The 22,706-nt window shown below is 44.2% G+C and overlaps 3 protein-coding genes across 14 annotated transcripts in view; 2 read left to right on the top strand and 1 right to left on the bottom strand.

Annotated features, from left to right (window-relative positions):
- ANKRD13A (ankyrin repeat domain 13A) overlaps positions 1–8,252 on the bottom strand; it is a 34,809-nt gene extending 26,557 nt beyond the window's left edge. Inside the window, exon 1 of the mRNA XM_043438861.1 lies at positions 7,847–8,252. Coding sequence (XP_043294796.1) covers positions 7,847–7,942 — 96 coding nt within the window. The 5' untranslated portion in view covers positions 7,943–8,252. The remainder of the gene's footprint in view (positions 1–7,846) is intronic.
- A 3,619-nt stretch (positions 8,253–11,871) lies between these two features.
- GIT2 (GIT ArfGAP 2) overlaps positions 11,872–22,706 on the top strand; it is a 42,117-nt gene continuing 31,282 nt past the window's right edge. For all 12 annotated transcript variants that reach the window (XM_043438808.1, XM_043438756.1, XM_043438817.1 and 9 more), the window contains exons 1-6: positions 11,872–12,069; positions 16,593–16,726; positions 18,961–19,073; positions 19,672–19,777; positions 21,301–21,387; positions 21,504–21,634. In XM_043438808.1, coding sequence (XP_043294743.1) covers positions 12,018–12,069; positions 16,593–16,726; positions 18,961–19,073; positions 19,672–19,777; positions 21,301–21,387; positions 21,504–21,634 — 623 coding nt within the window. In that variant the 5' untranslated portion in view covers positions 11,872–12,017. The remainder of the gene's footprint in view (positions 12,070–16,592; positions 16,727–18,960; positions 19,074–19,671; positions 19,778–21,300; positions 21,388–21,503; positions 21,635–22,706) is intronic.
- On the top strand, positions 16,743–17,364 carry LOC122422360 (60S ribosomal protein L17-like). Its single transcript, XM_043438852.1, has one exon. It carries the CDS (start codon positions 16,781–16,783, stop codon positions 17,333–17,335), a length of 555 nt encoding a protein of 184 aa, XP_043294787.1. The 5' UTR covers positions 16,743–16,780; the 3' UTR covers positions 17,336–17,364.

Here is a 22,706-nt window from a genome sequence, read left to right as displayed (position 1 = left end):
CTAAACTGAGCTACAGAGTCAATGCACTCTCCATAAAAATTCCAGCTTATTTCTTACAGAAATGAACCAGGTGATACTAAAATTCTTGAGGAAATTCAAGGGACCCAGAATAGCCAAAATCATCTTGAAAAGAAGAGTAAAATTTGAGAAATCATACTCCCCAATTTCACAACTTACTACACAAAGCTACAGCAATCAAGATTGTGATACTGGCAAAAGGGTAGACATATAAATCAGTGGAATACAATTCAGAGTCCAGAAATAAACTTATACGTTTATGGCCAATTGATTTTCAACAAGGGTGCCAAAATAATTCAATGGGGAAAGAATAATCTTTTCCACAGATGGGGCTTGCACAACTAGATATCAACATGCAAAAAAAGAATGAAGTATTGTATATACTAAATGCAAAAATTAGCTCAAAGTTGATCATAAACCTGAATGTAAGAAATAAAACAACAAAACTCTTAGAGGAAAACATACAATTATATTTGTGTGACCTTGTGTTAAGCAAAATTTTCCCAGATACAACATCAAAAGCATGAGGCAAAAGAAAATATACGTAAATTACACTCCATCTAAACTGATAACTGTTGTACTTCAAATGGTATAAAGTAAAAAGACAACCCAAAGACAGGGAGAAAATATTTGTAAGTCATATACTTATTAAGGGGCTAGTATTTAGAATATGGGAGCTTCCCAGGTGGCCCTAGTGGTAAAGAACTTGTCTGCCAGTGCAGGAGACACAAGAGACACGGGTTTCATCCCTGGGTCGGGAAGATCCCCTGGAGAAGGGCATGGCAACCTACTCCAGAATTCTTGCCTGGAGAATCCCACGGACAGAGGAGCCTGGCAGGCTACAGTCCACGGGGTCCAAAGAGTCGGACACAACTGAGGCAACTAACATGTGCACATCTAGAATATATGAAGAACCCTAACAACCCAACAGCACATGGAAGATGCTCAAATAACTAATCATTGTGCTGTGCTGCACTTACTTGCTCAGTCATGTCAGACTCTTTGTGACCCCATGATCTGTAAGCCGCTCTGTCTTACCTGGACCAGGTAAGAATACTGGAGTAGGTTGCCATGCCCTCCAACAAGGGATCTTTCCAACCCAGGAATCAAACCCAGGTCTTCCGCATTGCAGGCGATTCTTTACCATCTGAGCCACCAGGGAAGTCCAAGAATACTGGAGTGGGTAACCTATCCCTCCTCTAGAGGATTTTCATGACCCAGGAATGGAACTAGGGTCTCCTGCATTGTAGGCAGATTCTTTACCAGCTGAGCTACCAGGGAAGCTTAGGGAAATGCAAATCAAAACCACAATGAGATAATACTTCACATCCATTAGGATGGCTACAATCAAAAGGACAATAACAAGTGTTGACAAGGATGCAGAAAAACTAGAAACCATTAAACATTGTTGATGGGAATGTAAAATGGTGCAGCCAGACTGAAAAAACATTTGGCAGTTCCTCAAAAAGTTAAACACAGAATTACTATTAATATAAGACCCAGCAAGTCCTCTTGTAGGTGTTTACCCAGGAAAAATAAAAACATACAGTCACACAAAAACCTGTACACAGATAAGCAGAGCAGCATTATTCATAATAGCCCAAATGTCCATCAACTGGCAAAAGAATAAACAAAATTTAGTGTGTACACACACACACACACACCAGAATACTATTCAGCCATTAAAAGGAATGAAGTATTAACATCTCCCACGACATGGATGAACACTGAAAACATCATGTTAGGTTAAAGAAGCCACACACAAAAGCCATGTATTGTATGATTCCATTTATAAGAAATGTCCAGAAGCAGCAAATCTACAGAGGTATCAAGCTGCTTAATGTTGCCTGGGGCTGAAGGGTTGGGAGGAAATAGGGGATGACAATAATGGGTGTGGGGTTTCTTTTGGGGGTGACGAAAATGTTCTGGAATGTGCCTGTGTGACAGCTGCACAGGTCAGGGAATAGACTGAAAGCAGCGAGCGATACACGTTAACGGGCGAGTTGCGTAAGGGAACTGAATCTCAATAAAGATGTTTAAAAATCAACCTATGTATGTGTTTTATGTAACACATAAACCTAATCGACGATCTATATGCTCTTTGATGAGTTGCTTAACTCCTCTTGAGCTTCAAAATGCTCACTTGTAAAATGGGAACAATAAGAACAAACAAAAAACAAAAGCCACCTATCTTACAAAAGTCTTACAAGGGTACACATCACAGCAAGCTCTTAGAAGAGTCAGCTCTTATGATTATACACCTACACTACATTGCTTCACATAAGCTGTCACTTTCTCCCTAAAAGGGATTTGTTCAAATTTCCTTACAGCTAATAGGAGAGCTGAGGGTCCTAAACTAATGACATGAGTTGAGTTAGCAAGAGATCAGAATTTCACTGGAATTCACTGTCACAGCTGACCATTTAAGTTTTTCCTTTAACTTTCTCCAGTGATGAGCTGCACCAAATTAAAACTGCCTACCCTCTTAACGATCATAGTGCCCCCCCAAAGAAGAAAAGGCATGAGATTTCTCCATGTCTCCTTATGTGCTAATTTTTAAGCCCACCAATTTTTCTCATCCAAGCCCTCTTTGGTAGCCTGCTGCTCTCAAGCTGAGTGTGGGCTGCAGGGTCAGACGGCAGGATCCACTTCCAGGTCCCTCATTAGCCTTGGGGGACCCACTCTGAGTGGCGCACAGTCAGAACTTCACAAACTATCACAGGTACCTCCTGGGGGGAAGGCCTCGGGCAAGAGGCTGCTAACTGGCCCTCCCTTGGCTTAAGAGAGTCAACCACCCTCATTCCTGTGCGTTCTCAGACGGCCCTGGTCCTCCGTGGCCAGCCGGGGCTTAAACTGGTTCTCCCACGCTAAGTCCGGGGGAGGGGGAGGTATAGATACGTGCCTGGTTTCAAAGATGCGACTGAGCCCGTGGGCTGAGGAGGAGCACCCGAGATCAGGCTCCAGGCTCTTTCCCTTGGCTCCAAGGCTCTGGCTCAGGGCGGGCCTCCAGCCAACCGGCACTGGCTTGAATGAGTGCCCAGTGGCCTCACCCAGCCTTGCCCTGGGCTGCGATGAGAACCCCAGGGTGGTTCCCGGTCAGGCTCCCAGCACTGCCGCTGCCTAGGACGTCCCCTCTCTTTTGCCCAGATGTTGTGCTGTCACTGCTGGCTCCCTAACCGAGGGCTGGCCCTGGAGTCAGGCCTCCTCGGCCACCCTCTACCCCATTTGATTCCCCAGGGCCTTCCCTCCCCTGCTGAGGTGCACAGACTGTCCTCTGCATCTGCCCCCTTAAATTTTCATTCATTCTCCCAGCATCGGCAGGAAGGCTGAAAGATGTTTAACAGACCTCTCAGGCTAAGTGGCAAATGACATAACCAGAACACAAATCATTTCAACTGCACCGAAGAACTTCAAGGCCCCACTGAATAGTAAAGACAATAGAGCTGATGGGTTAAGAGGCACTTAATAAAGTGCCTCGGCTGAGTAAACGTTGAAAGCTTGAAACAATCTCATCTCTGGCAAAGTTACACAAGCGGTGAACTTCAGCTAAATGAACAAGACACGGTGGGACTGGGGCTGACTCACACACATTCAGAAACACGTGCTTATTCTTCTTCATCTGGATAAACTTGATTCTTTCTGTGCTGCTGTTCCTGGAACAAAATAAAAATTCTTACAGCTACCAGTATGCCCGTTTCATGTCTCACTCGTGGGACGGAAAGAATGAAGAACGGACTGCAGAAAAGTACTGGCAAACAAAGGCTTAAGTGAAACAGCCAGCTTTATTGCTGGGGTGATGGGAATTTTTTGTTTTTAATTATGTAGCCAATACGGGTTCCTTGTAGAAAAACTGGAACATACATAAAAGGAGCTACATTCCCAGGATGATGATGATATTAACAGCAGCAGCTATGGTAAATGTACTGCTTCCAGGTACCCTGGGCCCGCACCTTCTGATCTGTTCCCTTCCTCTTTCTCCAGAATCCTGAAATGGAGGCACTTTTACCAAAAGAAGGAAAGCGGGAGGGTTAAGAATACAGGATTCTTATTCTGTGAGAGTGACTTCCTCAGGGTTGACATCTTGGTTTGATGACTTGGTAAGCAGGTGACTGAACCTCTCCACCTCTGTTTCCTCATCTGTAAAATGGGAATCACACAAGCGTCCCCGGGGGACTGAAGTGAGAATTAAATCTAAAACTGCACATAAAACATTTTAAGGGACTTCCCTGGCAGCCCAGTGGTTAAGACTCCATGCTTCCAATGCAGGGTGTCTAGGTAGGTTTGATCCCTGGTAGGGAAACTAAGATTCCACATGCAGTGCAGTGTGGCCAAAAAAAAAAAAAAAAAAATATATATATATATATATATATACACATATGTATGTATGTATGTTTATGTATGTTTTACCTACAGTATACCACAGGGAACTCTGCTCAACGTTAAGTGGCAGCTGGGATGGGAGACGAGTCTGGGGCAGAATGGATGCATGTATATGCATGGCTGAGTCCTTTTACTGTCCATCTGAAACTATCACAACATTGTTAATCAGCTATACTCCAATATAAAAGAAAAAGTTAAAACAAACCAAAAACAACAAAAACATTTCAGCACAGTGCCTGGCAAAATAGTAAGCTTTTAGTGTTAACGCTCCGCATTTTGACAGCTCATGAACTGATTTGGTAAGGGTAAATTAAGCACCCAAGCTCACAACTTAACCAGCATTAGTACTGGCCATTAACCTAACTGCCTCCAAGGCAGAGGAGTAGATAGCTATTTCATAATTAACAGAGGATCTCAATAAATATGCAAGCAACAAAATATTCCCTGCCTTGTGTTTTAATGGTATCAATGATTAACTTTTTGATCCTGAAGCAGTTGCGTAATTCACAGGATCCACATAAAAATCAACATGCAAGGCCCCTTCTTCAAAAGAAAATAGTAAGACTTTCCAGATGGTAACAGAGCATTGAACCAAGCATGAACCACTTCTGAGGACAGGGCCCTATGCAACTGTCGAGCCTGCACACCATGAAGCCAGCCCCATCTCCACCCCTTCAATGGCCAAAGTTTCAGGAATGCAATTGGATTGCATGGTCATGACAGTCCAACTTCCACAGTCAAGATGTTTTCTCTGAATACACTTCAACTATCTCTCCCCTAGAGAAAACAGAATCTTGTGGCATGATCTACAGTGATAACAGATAACAAAGTCAAAATCAAATAATTAGCAACGTTGTGTATTCTTTCTTGACCTCCTTGACACTCAAAGGCACTAAGGATCAATGCATCCCAGGACTACTTTGCTGCAAAATTAGAATGTGCTAATCATCAGTGTTCTTAATGTTTTTCAAGGTAAGCGGCACAGGGAACTTTCAATGAACACTTCTATCACAAGTTGCAGGAAAAAGAAATAATTCAACCATGCCACATTTTAGATTACAAACCAAGACTTTGTTCTTATCGACTGAGTTTTTCTATAAAGAAAGACGGTGCTTCATTTTAACTCTCTTCCTCACCTCCCATGAACAGAAAGCCTGATGTTTTCTGAAGCTGGTATTGAACGTGTGTGTGGTTCAATGACGATGCTGAACCACTCTATCAGATAGGATTTTAGTTTTGTGACTTTCCTTGTACTTTATCTCAATATTTCACAAGAAGCTGTGAGGCTCCGATACTGAGGAAGTACAGAGGCAAAACACAGCAGGCCTAAAAACAAAGATTGTCTGGTCATTTTTAAAGTGTCTAAGGTGAGACTTAAAGCCGAGAACAAAACGATGGCGGATTCCCTCTGAGCTATGTCTAGTAAGAGAAAGGGAACTGAGTCATCAGGTATACTGTGATGCCTAACTGTTGAATCATTTACTCTGGGGGCATGATCTAATTAGGCACAAGGACTCTTACGACAAAAGTTTATTTTGCGTGGACAGAGATCTTAAAAGAAAAAAGGGCAACTTTTGACTTCCAGTGGGAGCTCAGCAGACTTAAAGAAAGATGGCAGAGTACAAGAACACACTTAGGGCTTCCCTGGTGGCTCAGTGGTAAAGGATCCGCTTGCCAGCACAGGAGACATGTATTAGATCCCTGATCAGGGAATATCCCCACATGCCGCAAAGCAACTAAGCCTAGGATCCACAACAACTTAGCCTTGCTCTACAGCCCAGGAGCCGCAAATACTCAGCCCCTCTGAGCCGCAACTGCTGAAGCCCACTCGCCTACAGCCAGTGCTCTGCAACAAGAGAAGCCACTGCAATGAGTAGGCCCTGCTCACCACAACTAGAAAAAAGCCCAGGCAGCAGTGAAGATCCAACACAGCCAAAAAGAAAGAACACACTTAGCAGTAACTGTTCATCAAGTATGGGGGGTGTGGGGGGGAATGCTGACCTTGCTCAATTTTTGCAAATCAGAAGAAAACCAATGCCCTTGTTCCTCTAGAATTTCTTGACAATTAGAGCATCAAATTTGAGCCATTCAAAAACCAGAACTTTAACACACTAGATAAAATGAACTCAACCAGAACAATTACACGAGGTAATTACAAGTCTCTATCCTAACTGCTTGGTGCTTCCCTGGTGGCTCAGACTTAAAGAATCTGCTTACAATGCAGGAGATCCAGGTTTGATCCCTGGGTCGGGAAGATCCCCTGGAGAAAGGAATGGCCACCCGCTCCAGTGTTCTTGCCTGGAGAATTCCAAGGACAGAGGAGTCTGGTGGGCTACAGTCCAAGAGGTCGAAAAGAACTGGACACAACTGAGCGACTAAAACACACACATACACATCCTAACTGCTAAGTTTGTCGGTTTGTAACTTGAGGGTACCAATACCTCCCAGAATCACTGTGCTGCTTTGAAGACAGAGTTTCTCAAGCAAGATGTTACTGACATTTTGGGAAAAATAAATCATAACTGGGGAGGGGGATGTCTTACACATGTGTGTCTTATAGGATGCTGAGCAGCCTCTGTGGCCTCTACCCATTAGATTCCAGTAACACCCACTCCCCGCGCCGTGTAACAAACAAAAATGTCTCTATTAATTACCAGATGTGTGGGATGGAGGAAATCACTTCCAACTGAGAACCATTGCTTATAAAGCTGGGAATAAATAAAAAAGCAATCAAAGCACTTTAGAACAGGAAGTGATTTTAAGGATGCTGTGCACCAGCGATTCTCAAACTTTGCTGTATATCAGCCTCCCTGGGGAGTTTTTCTTGGGCATCACCCCAGACCTATTGGTAACAGTCAAGTACAGAATTTGCCCACATGGGTATCAATACCCTCATTCCACAAAGAAGAGGACGTGGGTCAGAGAGGGGAAAATGCCTTGCCCAAGGTCACAGGGCGAGTTAGAACCTGGACTCCAAACCCAACCAAGCCCTTCCTGACAAAAAGAATGGGTGGGGTGAGAGGTGTGTGTTGTTCACACATTTTGGAGAGAGGCAGGCGTATCTGGTTAAGACGGTGCACGCTGGAGCCAGCTGGCCAGAGTTACAATCTCGATTTGGTGTTGATTAGGTAAGCGACCTTGTGTAAGGGACATAATCTCTGAGAGCCTCAGTTTCCTCCTCTGTAAAATGAAAGGATAGTACCTACCTCCTAGGGCTGCTGGAAAGGTTAAGAGGGAGGATGTATGTAAAACCTTCGACACACGGCCTGGCACACATTAAATACTCAGTACACATCCTGCTGTTATTATTATTGTCCCTCGATTGCTGAGTGGAAGGGGACGGCGGTGCCCCGAGGGTAGAGGGCTGGAGATGGGCTCAGGGAGGCGATACGATCCCCGACTCCCCGGCTCCTCTCGCCGGGGGAAGACCCCCGCCTCACCCCCTCACCTGGTCCCGCAGCTCCTTCTCCAGCTGCCGGTAGTCGTTGTTCCAGACCAGGAGGTGCAAGGGGAAGTCTCCGCTAGCGTCGTGGGGCGAGGACATGGCGAGGGTGGCCGCAGCCCGGCCCTCACCGCCCGCCTGACAAGCCTCAGCCCCCGGTGGGGGTCTCCGGCGCCCGCCCGCCGGGCGGCCGGCGAGCGAAGAGAACCAGGCGAGCGAGCGAGCGAGAGGGCGCGGTACGCGGCCGGCCGGCCTAGCGGCCGGGTGCAGGGCACGCGCGGGAGGTCGGGGGTCGCGGGCCGGGTCGGGGACGGGGCTCGGCCGCGCCCACCCTGCGCCCCGTGGCGCTCCCGCCCGCGCTGACAGCTCGCGAACCGACTTCTGCGGGCCGAACTGCCCCAAACAGGGAAGTGCGGAGAGCGGACCACCGCGCGCCACGGCGAGGGGGGAGGCGAGGCTAGCCACCCGGCCCGGGCTCTGCCCAACCCCACCCACCTCCGACCCCACACCGGGAATCACAGCATCATACCGAAAACAGAAATAAAACTCTCTTGCTTAGCCTAGGATCTCGACCTGAAAAACTCGATCTAGCCTTTATCATCCTTTTTTCCCCTGCCCCAGGTCCCTCATATGGTTCGGTCCACAACTGGGCCTCTTCCATCGGCTCTGCGGTCAGGGGGGGTGACAACAGGCTCCTGGACCAAACTATTCTAGTTCCTGACTCTCTTGCAGCCTTTTTGGACCTGAGCAGATGCTGCCACGATTGGTCAGGAGCCATTTTGGAAGTGGGCAACACCAACCAATTTTCAAGCAGGCATGATAAACTCTTGGAGAAGTGGCGTTAAGTACTTGCCTCATGAGAGGGTGGTTCTAGCTCAGAGTTTCTCAACTTCAGCACATTTGAACCAGATAAATTTGATTTATTTGTCTTTGCTGTTCTGGTAACTCTTTTATTTTTTACTTTGGATTTATTTTTATTTTTTATACAGTTTTAAAAAGTTGCTTTCCATTTACAGTTTTTTACCAAATATTGGTTATATTCCTGGTATTGTACAATACATCCTTGAGTCTATGTTACACCCAGTAGTTTGTGCCTCCCACTCCCCCACACTTATATTACCCCTCTCTCCACTGGTAAGGACTAGTTTGTTCTCTGTATCTGTGAAACTGCTTCATTTTTGTTATGTTTACAACTTTGTTGTAATTTTTAGATTCCACATGTAAGTGATATCATACTGTATTTGTCTTCCTCTGTCTTATTTCATTTAGTATAATGCCCTCAAAGTCCATCCTTGTTGCTGCAAATGGCGCTTTCATTCTTTTTTTTTATGACTGAGTACCATTGTAGAATGCTACATACTGAGGGAACGTACTGCAACATAAAAAAGACCGTATATGACAAACCCACAGCTAACATCATACTGAAGGGTGAAAAGCTGAAAGCATTTCCTCTAAAATCAGGAGCAAGGATGCCCACTCACATCACTTTTATTCAACGTAGTTTTGGAGATCCTAGGCACAACAATCAGAAGAAACAGAAATAAAAGGAATCCAAATTGGAAAGGAAGATAGGATCCACATAATACTTTATGTGGGGATGTTGGGCAGAAGGGAGAAGGCAATGGCAACCCACTCCAGTACTCCTGCCTGGAAAATCCCATGGACGGAGGAGCCCGGTAGGCTGCAGTTCATGGTGTCTCGAAGAGTTGGACACAACTGAGTGACTTCACTTTCACTTTTCACTTTCATGCATTGGAGAAGGAAATGGCAACCCACTCCAGTGTTCTTACCTGGAGAATCCCAGGGGCGGCTGAGCCTAGTGGGCTGCCGTCTATGGGGTCACACAGAGTCGGACCCGACTGACGCGACTTAGCAGCAGCAGTAGCAGTTGGGCAGAATCCCCGCCATTTCTACCCGCTAGATATCAGTAACACTCCGGCCAAAATGTCTCCAAATGTCCCCTGGAGGAGAAAAATTCATACACACACCCCCGCCCACTTTGAGAAACACTGTTCTGCCACAACTCAAAACTGGGTTATGATTCAAAGTTACCTAAGTTGCTGGTTTATTCTACATACGAGTGTCCTTTATTTTTGAATTTGGGGTTATGGCCGAAAGGACTAATAGATAATACTTACACTTGACCACAGTCAGCCAAACTTAAGTTCATCCTTTGGGTTTCAACCTAAGACACTATAGCTCCTTGATTCAATGAAGAACCAAGCCAACTCATGGCTGCTCGCCAGCCTGAGCTTTCTGCACAGCTGTCCACAACCAGACCGCATAACCAGGCAAAGTTATTTGATGCATCCTGAAAGCATACCCTCTGCCTTCTCTGCTTGTGGACATCAGCTTTTCAGACGCCTGCAACAACAGCTGTTCAAGAATCCTGGCCTAATCCTTTCTCCACACATGTTGAGGCCAGAGGATTTGTGAGTCTGTGAACCAAAACAGGATGCAGGAGCATCAGGATGGAACCCAGAGGCTCTAATTGTGGAATGTGTGGGATTTATGTGGTTATGCCCACACCATACATTTATAAAAATGGAGAGATGAACCAAAGACCAGTGCTCCTGAGACCCCTTCCAGGACTTCTTATCCATTCAGAAGTCTCAGGCAATTTACTCCTCTGCCTCGTCATCTTTCCGTATTTATTGAACATTTCTCTTAATTTATTAGTGAAAAAACTCCACAATGGCTGCTCACCAGAGTACCTGGAAGTCAAGACAGTTTCTGGCCCACAATAGCCATGGAATATTTGCCGAATGGCGATCATAGTTGTGCTTACCCATATGTAATACATACAATGTTCATTAGCATTAGGACATCTCTGCTCGCTTTCAGACTAATTAAACTCATCTCATTGTGTTTATGTAGTCCTCTAAATTAGGTTATCTATTCTCACCCTCAAAGATCAAAAACAAAAACAAAAAAGTTGTGATTAGGAAATAATAGCAGTATCTAATTCAATAACAGGAGCAACTTTTACTGAGGGCTTACTATGGGGCAGGCACACTATATGCTTCTGTAAGTTATTCCATTTGTGCTTAGTAAATATTTTGCTTTTGCATGTCATGTAAGAGTTTTGCTGAATATTCTTCGTCCTCTCCCTCCTCTTTTTTTCCTCTTTACACCCCTTTAAAAATGTAAAAATCATTTTCAGGTAACAAGCTATACAAACGTGAATCACTGGCTTGAGGTAGACAGACTATCTCCACTTTCCAGATAAGATTAAAACTGCAGCATAGGGAAACATCTAATATATTCCTCCTTATTTTATTGTAGATCTAGCACAGTTGAACGGAACTCCATAAATATAGAAAATTTCGTCTTCTTGGCTCACTGCTCCTTCTCCAGTGCCCAGAACAGTGTGTGGAACATAGTGCATGGTCAATAAATGTGTGCTTAGCCGCTCAGTCCTATCTGACTCTGCGACTCCATGGACCCGCCAGCCTCCTCTGTCCATGGGGATTCTCCAGGCAACAATACTGGAGTGGGTTGCCATGCCCTCCTCTAGGGGATCTTCCCAACCCCAGGGATCAAACCCAGGTCTTCAGCATTGCTGGCGGATTCTTCACCGTCTGACCCACCAAGAAAGCCCAAGAATATTGGAGTGGGTAGCCTATCCCTTCTCCAGGGGATCTTCCCGACCTAGGAATTGAAACGGGGTCTCCTGCATTGCAGGCGAATTCTTTACCAGCTGAGCTACCAAGAAAGCCCTGGTCAATAAATATTTGTTGAATAAAGGAATGAATAAATAAGTGAACTTGGCCAAAGTTATGCTAAAAGACTTGACGAATGATTGCCTCAGGAAGGCTGTGGCCGCATACCTCTGGTCACTACATTTTGCTGCTTCCCCTGGTATTAATCAGCACTGGGAGGAAGTGAATCTCTTCCAGAGAGGGGGACCCCCAAATCAAGAAGGTTTAGAAACAGGAGAGGAGACACCTGCCCTCACTCAAAATGGCGACAAGGAAGCGTGCCCTTTCCGGTCACATGACCTGCCCGTTGCCGAAGGGCACCTCCCCGCGCGTGCGTGCTGCGCCGCGGCTGTGAGGCGCTGAGGGGAGAGGCGGCCGCCGCCAGCGCCGCTGCGGGGACCCGTTAGAGCGGAAGCGCAGCCGCCGCCTTCACTGTCCCGGGGCCCTAGGTTCCCGGCAGGTGGGAGGCGGTAGCCATGTCGAAGCGGGTCCGGAGCAGCGAGGTGTGCGCTGACTGCAGCGGGCCGGGTGAGTCGCACCGGCCGGGCCCGCTCCCCTCAGCTCTTCTGGCAAGGACCCCTACCCCGGGGCCGCCCCCTCGGGCCGGGCGGGTCCGGGCGGGTCCGGGCGGTGGAGCTCTGCACCCGGTGCCCCGGGTCGCGACGAGGAGGAGCCTGGGCGGCCGTGGGGCGGGACCCGTCCCGGGCCTGTCAGAGCCGGGCGGGCAGGGGGCCGCCGCCCTCCCGTCACTCCCGTCCCTCTCTTCTTTCTCGTCCCTTCTGTCCCAGGCCGGGCGGGGAGGCGGCGGGGTCGGGGCTGCTTTCCCAACAGGAAGGGGCTTGGGCAATCCACGAGGAGGCCAATTAGAGAAATCAACTGCGAGCGTTCTCCCAGCTGCGGCCCCCAGAGGCTGCAGGTGTCACCCCCCCCTCCCCACAGCCCCCCAGACCCTCGCCCCGGGGTGGGGGGAGGTCCTATCCGGAGTGGGCGACGCTCGCCGCTTCCTTCCACTGAGACTCGCCAGAGGAGCCCCAAGGATGTGTTTTCCCCCGCTTCTCTGACATCCCGACTCCCACTCCGCCACGGACAGTCTCCCGGATGACGGGGTCTTGGCAAACGCCGACCGTCACTTGAGGAAGTAATGCTTGTCTCAAGTTTTGAGATCTGAACCGGCGGAGTTCAAACTAGATTTTGCCTCTGGGTGACCTTGGGCTGGTGACTTCATTTGGCCGACTCTTGATTTCCTCATTTTTCGAGTGAGGATGATTGAGAGTACGGTGCTCAGGAATAGAGCAGTTTGAATGAATATGCCTAGGATCGTCTCATCTAAGGTGGTTTTTGGGGTTGTTGTTTTTGTTTTTCCTGTTTTTTGTCTTGTATACAGAACCTTTACAGCCTCTTAAAGCTCTAGTTGAATTTCTAAATTATACATTAATACTGCTTACAAAACAAACACACCAAATCATTGACAACTATAACCATTTGGATATTCAGGCAGCTTAGGCATATGGGAACACTGAAGGGTGGAAACCATCCCTCCCATGTTTAGTATGCAGATTTAGAGTTCAGATCTATCTTAGAGGTTGGAGCCGGGTTGATAGGCCTCTGTGCTGTTTTCAGTGCTTGGATTTATCTGCTTTGAATTTGAAGTAATTCAAAAGGTAAGATGGCTTCTTTGGCACAATAGTGTCCAATAAACAGTCTTAATGAAGTCACTGAGCACCACTGATTTAAACTTCATCTTGTCATATGGAGGTGGAGACCAACTTTAAAAGTACTATGATAACTCAAACCTTATGTGGTTATTTCACGGCCTGTATAATGTAAGTGGGGTTACCAGTTTCCTTTGAAGATAGGGAGAACGGGTGGAGCAGTTTAAAAAGAGGTGTTTTAGAAACTAAGTTAGTTTGTCATACGAACTCCATCGTATTCTCTAAAAATGTTATTTGCTCCACTTCCTTATTTTCTTGCCTGTTTTCGGTTGAACTTTCTGTGATGTTTGATTCACATGAATCTAGATTCAAACTTCCTCTTGAAGTGCATGTTCTTTGCTTCTCAGTGGATGGTATACGGGGCACAGGAAAATTGCATCTGTGTTGTCACGCTGAATTCTGTACTAAAAACTGTCTTGCACTTCTGTGGCGTTTTGTGCATTTGAGAACATTTTTCTCTTCCATTATATCTTTTTTAGTTGTTGTCTCATATGCCTAATCTACAGAGACTTGAGTCACTTCCTTCCTGTTTTGAATATAATTAGGCTACCTTGAAATGTTCAGAACTTGAGCAGCTAGGAATTTGTGCTGCCTTTTCTGCAAAGCCCTAGTGAGTGAGTTACCTTTACGGTTCAGGATCCCTTTGAGATTCTGATGAATGCTAAGACCTCCCTCCAAAATGCACGTGCACTTCGCCTTTCACACAGAACTTGTTAAGATTTCTCAGTGGGATAATAGACGCTTCTGAAGCCAATTGGTTGTGTTCCTTGAACCCATGTTAAGAAGCCCTAGCGTAAAGCGTTCACATAAATTGGAAGGGATTCACTGGATTTTACTGTTGTTAACATTCTGATATTCTCTTCATGTGATTCTGATTCATGATGTTAAAATGACTAGTAGAGAGCCTTGTAGTGGAGAGGCTTGCTTAGTGTGTGTTAAATCCTTGCTGTCTTGTCCCTAATTTAATTTCTTCCAAGAGGATTGTGAATTCTCTGAATGATAGGTGAAAACCAAGGCTGATCTTCAAAATAAAGTCTTTTTGTATGTGTGTCATTCGTAGTAGTACCTTACTGCAGAAAGCAAAGTTGTTATGTATCTTTGCAGGGATCTTTCATCTTGATGTCTCCAGTCTGTTTTTTAGCATGCTTTAGTAGTACTGACATAGTTGTACTTCACTGAAGAATTTTGTTTGAGTTTTTGTTCCATGGCAAACTTTTGATTGTTGCTGTTCAGTCCCTAAATCGTGTCCAAATCTTTGCAATCCCATTGACTGCAGCATGCCAGACTTCCCTGTCCTTCACTGTCTCCCAAAGTTTGCTCAAATGCATGTCCATTGAGTTGGTGATGCCATCTAACCATCTTGTCCTCTGTCCTCTGTCGCCCTCTTCTCCTCTTGCCCTCAATCTTACCCAGCATCAGGGTCTTTTCCAATGAGTTGGAATTCCAATGCTTTGCAACATGGCAAAAAAAAAAAAATTGAAAAAAAGATAGGTAAACTAATTACCAAGATTTGATGATAGTTAATCAAATGTTTTGGAGCTTCAGCATTGATCCTTGCTCCTCGCAGTGAATATTCAAGGATTGATTTCCCTAACCAGTCAATCCTAAAGGTAATCAACCCTGAATATTCATTGGGAGGACTGGTACTAAAGCTGAAGCTCCAAAACGTTTGATTAACTATGATCAAATCATAATAAATAGTTTACCTATTTTTTTTTTTTTCATCGTGCTGCATGGCGTGCAGGATCTTAGTTTCCTGACCAAGCATTGAACACGTGCACCTTGCAGTGGAAGTGCAGAGTCTTAACCACTGGATCGCCAGGGAAGTCCTGGTTTACCTTTTTTTTTTTTTTAAATGAATCTAGTTCATATCCTATTCTGAGTTCAACTACCTGAAAACTCCCTGAGGTTTTTCAGTGTAGTAAGATAGTGTTCATGTGGAACATTCAATGTTTCGAGTATTAGCAATCAAAGACTTTCTCTAGTGGCCGTGAATTGCAGTGGGCTCTTGAAAATACTTGAATGGTACTTACAAAATAATTGGGAAAAGTTATAACAGCTCACATTACTGAGTACTTACTATATGCAAAGAGCTTCACTTACTCTTTATATCCTCACCTCTCTGAGATGTGTTGTTGTTCTATTTGATCCATGATGAGCACCCTCAAAGAAATAACTTGCCTAAGATCCTTGCGCAAGAAGTGGCAGAGTTGGGGTTCAAACCCTGGCCTGCTTGTCTCCAGAGCCAGCACTCTTAACCACCACACACTCTTGACTCCCAATTTGTCTTTGATTGAAATCCCATAACTTTTCATTATATGGTTGGAAGGAGTTTGAATAAACTGTTAGAAATGGTAAAGATGGTGTACATGCATTTTAGAGATTTTTGTGGACATTGAAGAATTTTTAAATATAACTCTCAAGCCAAGCAGCTTGAGCGGCACCTATTGTCACCCCTTGTGTGAGTCTGATGAAATGTAGAAGGTCTGTCTGTGTTTTGAATTTCTAAATATTTAGTTTACTTTCCCAGCGTGAGTTATTCTTACTGCTTACCAAGTGTGTGTTTTTCCTTGTTTCTAAGGATGTCTAATGAGGCTTTGTCGGACTTCACAGGAAAAAAAGCATCATGCACACATCAAAAATATTGCTCATTTGTATTTTGCATCTTTTTTTCTGTGAGGCCGATGTTTTTACAGCTTCTGTTCTTTCAGGTCTGTGGTGAGATCAGACTCAACAGTTTATTTAAGACAGCTAATGGATATCCTAGCACATTTCCTAGTGGAGGAGGCCAGGTTTCCCAGTCTGTTTTCAGAGCCACCGCGGCTGAGCTATTTTACAGTTGTGTCGCTTTCAGCTTTCTGCTAAGCCCGGAGGCATGTCGACATGCAGTGCTATTAGGGTAGCTGTCTTTTCACCATTCACTTCACATAATTCCATGTGGATTGTTCACGGACAGTTTTGTTGTCCTGCCATTTGTGGAAATGGAATCAGAATGATTCAGGTGAACCCTCTCAATTTGCTTCTCTTAACATTTAATGAAAGAGCACACATCCGAGATAGTAGATCTTATTAGGGCTACAGATTGTGGCCCTGGACCAGAAAGCAGATAAGTACTCACTCAGGGCTTCAGTTCATGTTTTCCATACCTATTAACATTGTACCCCCAGCCAAGATAGGTGGTATCATCAGACAAGCTCCCCAGCTTAACATGTTGACTAGCATACCAACCCAACAGAATTGTCTTGTTTTTCTGAAACACCAAACCTTGGTTGTCATTTGCCACCTGGCAGAATAGCTACCACCTCGTATCCTTGCCACTGATCCCACTCTTCTTTCCAGATCCTTCCTGGGCATCCGTAAATAGGGGAACTTTTATATGCGACGAGTGCTGCAGTGTCCATCGGAGTCTGGGGCGCCATATCTCTCAAGTGAGGCATCTTAAACACACACCATGGCCTCCAACATTGCTTCAGGTAAAGAATAAGAATTCTCCTTTTCCGGTAAGCGGCCTGAGCTGACCCTTAAAAATGGTGCGCTATTCACTCGACCCAGAAAACCCCACAAAATCATGCAAATCAAGAGGTTCAAATCTTCGTGTTCACTTTAAGAACACTTGTGAGACTGCCCAGGCCATAAAGGGTATGCATATCCGAAAAGCCACCAAGTATCTGAAGGATGTCACTTTAAAGAAGCAATGTGTGCCATTCCGTCGTTACAATGGTGGAGTTGGTAGGTGTGCACAGGCCAAACAGTGGGGCTGGACACAGGGTCGGTGGCCCAAAAAGAGTGCTGAATTTTTACTACACATGCTCAAAAATGCAGAGAGTAATGCTGAACTTAAGGGCTTAGATGTAGATTCTCTGGTCATTGAGCACATCCAAGTGAACAAAGCCCCCAAGATGAGGCGCAGGACTTACAGAGCTCACGGTCGGATCAACCCCTACATGAGCTCTCCCTGCCACATTGAGATGATCCTTACTGAAAAAGAACAGATTGTTCCTAAACCAGAAGAGGAGGTTGCACAGAAGAAAAAGATATCCCAGAAGAAACTGAAGAAACAAAAACTTATGGCCCGGGAATAAATGCCGCAGAAAATAAATGCAAATAAAAGTAAAAAAAAAAAAAAAGAATAAGAATTCTCCTCAAGAATTTAAGTTTTTAGGAATTACTGTTTTAGCAACTGAAATTACACTTCTTAAACCTTACAAAAATGTTTGACTCCTAATTGAGTAGAGGTGCCATGCTTATCAGTGCTATATATAAGTATTGAATTCATTATTTAAGATTATTTTCCTCCTAGTGAAAATCTGGAAAAGCTTAACTATAGGTAGACAGATAGTCATTAAAATTTCTTCCTAATGTTTTACTGCCGACTTTCTAGAATATAGCCAGAAATTGTTTTTAAACAGTCTATCTTTCCACTTACCACGATGAATGTTTCTGAAAGCAACTGCCTTAGAAATTTTTCATGAAGTTTCTTGCTTTGATAGGAGTCCTCTGAAGTTTCTGATACATCTGGTTTAAGTTCTCTTAAAGTTCTTGTAACCTGTTAGAGACAATCAAGTTCTGCTTTGATTGAATGCCTAACACCCTGCCAAGTATTCAGTGGGCTCTTTGTCTTATTTGGGGGTCCGTTGTCATGTCACCGGGTACTTCTGTTTTGGGGTCCACATTCTTTGAGTTCTGTTGGAACTCAGACGTAGGCATGTGTCTCGCCTTCATTTGTCTTGAGCACATATTTTACTAAATCTGTGGCAGCTGCACAGCCTGTCCCGAAAGAGTGAGTTTAGATCTCTGATATGACAGTATCTGCACTGTTGTAAAACTCAGACGAGGCTTTGTCAGGAGGCATGCTCTGAAATGAAATTGGGAGATATGGTTTATTATTAGTAATAACTTCTGCTCAGAAGTTTCTAGCAGCTCATTCCCATGTGAAAATGGGTATTTACTGCTGTCAGATTATACAGAGTACAGATATTATGTCATATCCTATATTATAGGATATGAATAAAGTCCAGAGATGAGTGGTTTAAAATGCCAGACTTGACCCTAGAACAGCAGTTCCCAGAGTGTGACACATGGACCACTGGTGGTACTTGAGGTAGATGTCCATGTTCACTTGTTCAGTCGGGTCCAACTCTTTGCAGACCTGCCAGGCTCCTCTGTCCTTGGGCTTTTTTCCCAGCAAGAGTACTGGAGTAGGTTGCCATTTCCTTTTTCAGGGGATTTTCCTGAACCCGCATCTCCTGTGTTGGCAGGTAGATTCTTTACCACTGATCAAAGATAGATGTAGGTAATACTCAAATATTTATTTCAATGGTTGCATTAAAACTATAACTAGCACATCAAATTATAATTGCTAGTGAAAGTTTTAGAAAGTAAGTGGATTTAAAGAAAAAGATTAAGAATCTTGAAAAATAGTATTTGGATGCTCAGGCTTGGGCAGTGCTGTCCTAAAGTGTCAAAGTGCTCTTTCTTCATCATGTATTAGAAAATGTAATCAAACCCATTGAAGTATTTAGCTGTCCTCCTGGTCAAACCTGAATCCTGCATGTAGGTTCTTCTTTCTCATTCTAAAACAGAAAATAATGAAGTGTGTGATCTCCTAGTCATGTTGGTGTTTGTAGTGGAATCAGTTCAGTTATTTATTTCCACGGGATGTTTGTAGAAAGAAATTAAAATGTGATTTTATACTGCTTGGTTTTAGATGGTTGAAACCTTGTATAATAATGGTGCTAATTCTATATGGGAGCATTCGTTACTGGACCCCACCTCTATTATGAGTGGAAGACGCAAAGCTAATCCACAGGATAAAGTACAGTGAGTGGAATGTTTATAAATACTCTTATTTCTTCTTAACCCCTGGGGCCCACTGAAAGGAGCGCAGCTGTTTTGGACCAGCCTTCACAGGGGCAGCACAGGAGGTGGTCACCCAGTTGTGCATTGAACTCTTTGCCGTTAGGAATGCAGAATGAAGCCAGGCTTGGGACCGTCTCCTCCGCATGGCTCTCCAGCACAAGTCTGGTTTCTCCAGTTTAAGACTAAGGCTTGGTGGCTATCGATGTCACTGGGTTTGAGCTTAGGTGCTCAACCAACAGGCAGTCAGACCAGACATCTGGATTCTTACAAGATGGGACAAAGAGCTGCTTCCTCCCAAGGTTGCTAAGTCACTTCAGAAAATGACACAGAGAAGAAAGATACTATAAAAAGCAGGTATTCTGCATTCCTGGCCGTTATAATGACTAATGTACGTTTTTAGACTTCAGGTCTTAACACACTGCCAAAGCTTACTTCAGTATTGTTCCTTTTATTCTTGAGTGGGGGATGTGGGTCACTTCCTCTTCTCTTTACAGTCTGAAGAATGGGAAATGTATCTGAACTGCAAGTGAACTGTTTTCTTTTTTTGTTCTCAAACCAGTCCTAATAAAGCAGAATTCATCAGAGCCAAGTATCAGATGTTAGCATTTGTCCACCGCTTGCCCTGCCGGGATGATGACAGTGTGACTGCCAAAGATCTCAGTAAGGTGGGTCACACCTTTGAGAATCCTGAAATTACTGGATGAAACAGCACATTGTCCTGTTTGGGGGAAAAAAAGACACTTAGAAAGAAAAGAAAAACAACTCCTTTCTGTACACGAAATAATTAGTAACAGCTTTTTTTGCAGTTGGTTTCTTCTCTCATCTTAATTCAAATGGCAACCATTCATTTTAGTGGAGGTATACTAGTGGGACAAAGGAAAAAATAAATATCCAGGAAACTATTTTTGTTTTCTAGGTCTGGTTCTAGAGTCATATTTCTGTAAGTTTTTGTTTGCGGAGCTTTGAAATAGGAGCCATGTCAGAGTTTGTTTCTAGGAGGGACTACAAGGTCTGTGGGATTTCTGCCGGTTTCTAGGTTGCATGCTGAGTGAGATCTTCAGGAGTAGGGCGTCACTCAGAGCCATAGTCTGTGGGATGGTTTATTAAACTCACAAGATGAGTCGCTGGCTTTCTTCATGTGGGCCTTTGCATGTTTTTGAGAGATGCCACAAAAACGTGTATCTTTATTTTCAAAGTGCTGCCTTTGGCAGATGCTCATACAGAGCAGAAGCACTCACAGTTCAGAATTTTAAACTTTGCCTGAAGGTGGATGTGATTGTTACTTCCATTCATTGTGGTTTTAAACCACAATTTCAAAAAATAAAATTAATTAGGAAAACAAGACCTGGATGCAGATGTTAGAGTAGCTTTCTTCAATCCTATGGTAAGGATGATTGCATTTTGGACAATTCTAGGGTTGAAGGAAGAGTTGAAGGAAGGCAGCTTATCCTCTGAATGTATAAGGGCTTTTCTGCAGTGCTACAGAATTTGATATGCCACAGGCCTGTTTCCACCCCAAAAGACTTCATTAAATCATTGTACACAAGGCCAAGACTAATGTTGTGGAGAGGGTGTGATATAAGGCAGAATCCTGTGATTTACACAGGCTAGGATCTGAAGCTTTAAAGCCCTAGGTTCAATATTAACAGCTAATAACAACAGCAGTAATAATAGCAGCTGTTTTCTTTGGTCATTTCCTGTGTACCAGGCTCTATGGTCTGTTGTATCATCAATCCCTTATAGTTGCCCGTGAAGAGGTGGCATTTTTATCACCATTTTAGAGATAAGGAAACAGGTTCAGATTGCTTTAAACACTTTCTCAAGTTCACACAGCTTGAGGGGTATGTGGTTTGAAATTCAGGTCTGTAAGACTTCAGAGCCATGCTCAACCCCTCCGCACACTCCCTCTCACTCAGAGACTGGTTGCGCCACTTAGACAGATCACGCCTTTGGGCACACCAGCCTTCCCAGCCCTAGTTCCCTTATCAGTAACATGGGCCTGACTCTGCCTTAGAGCCCAGGGGTAGCTGTGACCAGCACGGGAGAGACAGCTTCATCCACCTTGCTAAGCAAGATAAAGATGATGTAGTGCTGTGATAATGTAGATTGCCGTGGTCTGCCAGCTGCTTTGCTCCCTCATTCTTCACACTTTTAACAAACGTTCTTTTCTTGTTTGTGTATTTTTCAGCAACTCCATTCAAGCGTGAGAACAGGGAATCTCGAAACCTGTTTGAGGCTGTTATCTTTAGGAGCACAAGCCAACTTTTTTCACCCTGTAAGAAAGCACAAATTGGTTCAGATATTAGGTTGAAACTAAATGGGTTGCATTTGCTTAGCCTTCCGGTTATTTAATTCGTTTCTTTTTGTGTACTTTGTATTAATGATTCTTAGGAGAAAGGAAACACCCCCCTCCACGTGGCCTCCAAAGCAGGGCAGATTCTACAGGCAGAATTGTTGGCAGTATACGGAGCAGACCCGGGCACCCAGGACTCCAGTGGGAAAACTCCTGTCGACTATGCCAGGTGAGAGACTCGACCCTGTCACCTCTCTCTGTTGTTTGGAATTATTTACCTTGTGTATGATTCTTTGTTAAAAGTGGCTGAAATGTGCATGGGTAGCATTTAGCTCCTTCAAAGATTGGAATTCTATTATTTTGCAGATGAAGATATTTCAAGTGCATATGATCTTAGAGCCAGTCAAAGTCAGGGAAGGTAGAACCATTAACCATTGTGCTTTAGCTTCTAATCTTTCATTTTTTTTTTATCCTTTGTAACATAGTGGTATTTGAGCCATAGTTAGAATCCACATCAAGTATAAAGAGTTGCAGAACCCACTCCTCAGTTTTTTGTTTTTTTTTTTTTAATACTTCTAGTCATTGCTTGAACTTAGAAACAAATCTGTATGGATATGCATGTGTGCTCAGTCGTGTCTGACTCTTTGCGACCTAGCGGACTGCAGCCCACCAGTCTCCTCTCTCCATGGAATTTTCCAGGCAAAAATACTGGAGTAGATTGCCATTTCCTACTCCAGGGGATCTTCCTGACCCAGGAACTGAACTTAAATCTCCTTCATTGGCAGGCGGATTCTTTACCACTGGTGCCACCTGGGAAGCCCCTATGTAGACAGATATGTGGTTCAACAAGTATAGTAAAATGTCAATTGCAGAATTTAGGTAGTGGACATCTCAGGGCTTCCTATAAAATTCTTTAAATGTTTCTGCATTTGAAAATTTTGGCTGTGAAGTAGTGGAAAATAAAAAAGTAAATCCATAGGTTAGTCTTCAATATCATTTAAATGACAGAAGATGGATCATCTTTCCTTCTTTTTCCAAATTAACTTAATTAACTGCAAAGAACAATGCACAGGGTAAAATGACAGTTGACAACTTGAAAATGACAAGTGAAATGACAAAACTCTGCTCCCAGAGAGACTTTTACTCTTTCACGGAGGAGGGGATTCATAAATGCATGTAAGAGTTAAATGTGGCAAGATAATGTAGAACTCATTACCATAATGGATACGTACATAGTATTTCTTCACTGTGGCCCAGATCATTAAGTAATGTCTTTAGTTGGTCTTTGAAGAATGGATTGT

This window comes from Cervus canadensis, chromosome 1 (genome assembly GCF_019320065.1).
Source record: "Cervus canadensis isolate Bull #8, Minnesota chromosome 1, ASM1932006v1, whole genome shotgun sequence".
NCBI classification, from domain to species: Eukaryota; Metazoa; Chordata; class Mammalia; order Artiodactyla; family Cervidae; genus Cervus; species Cervus canadensis.
The sequence above is the reverse complement of the archived record's forward strand: the minus strand, read 5'-3'. Positions and strand labels throughout refer to the sequence as shown.

Excerpts from the sequence above, each read along its gene's own strand:
- LOC122422360 (XM_043438852.1), top strand. The coding sequence starts at position 16,781 with ATGGTGCGCTATTCACTCGACCCAGAAAACCCCACAAAATCATGCAAA.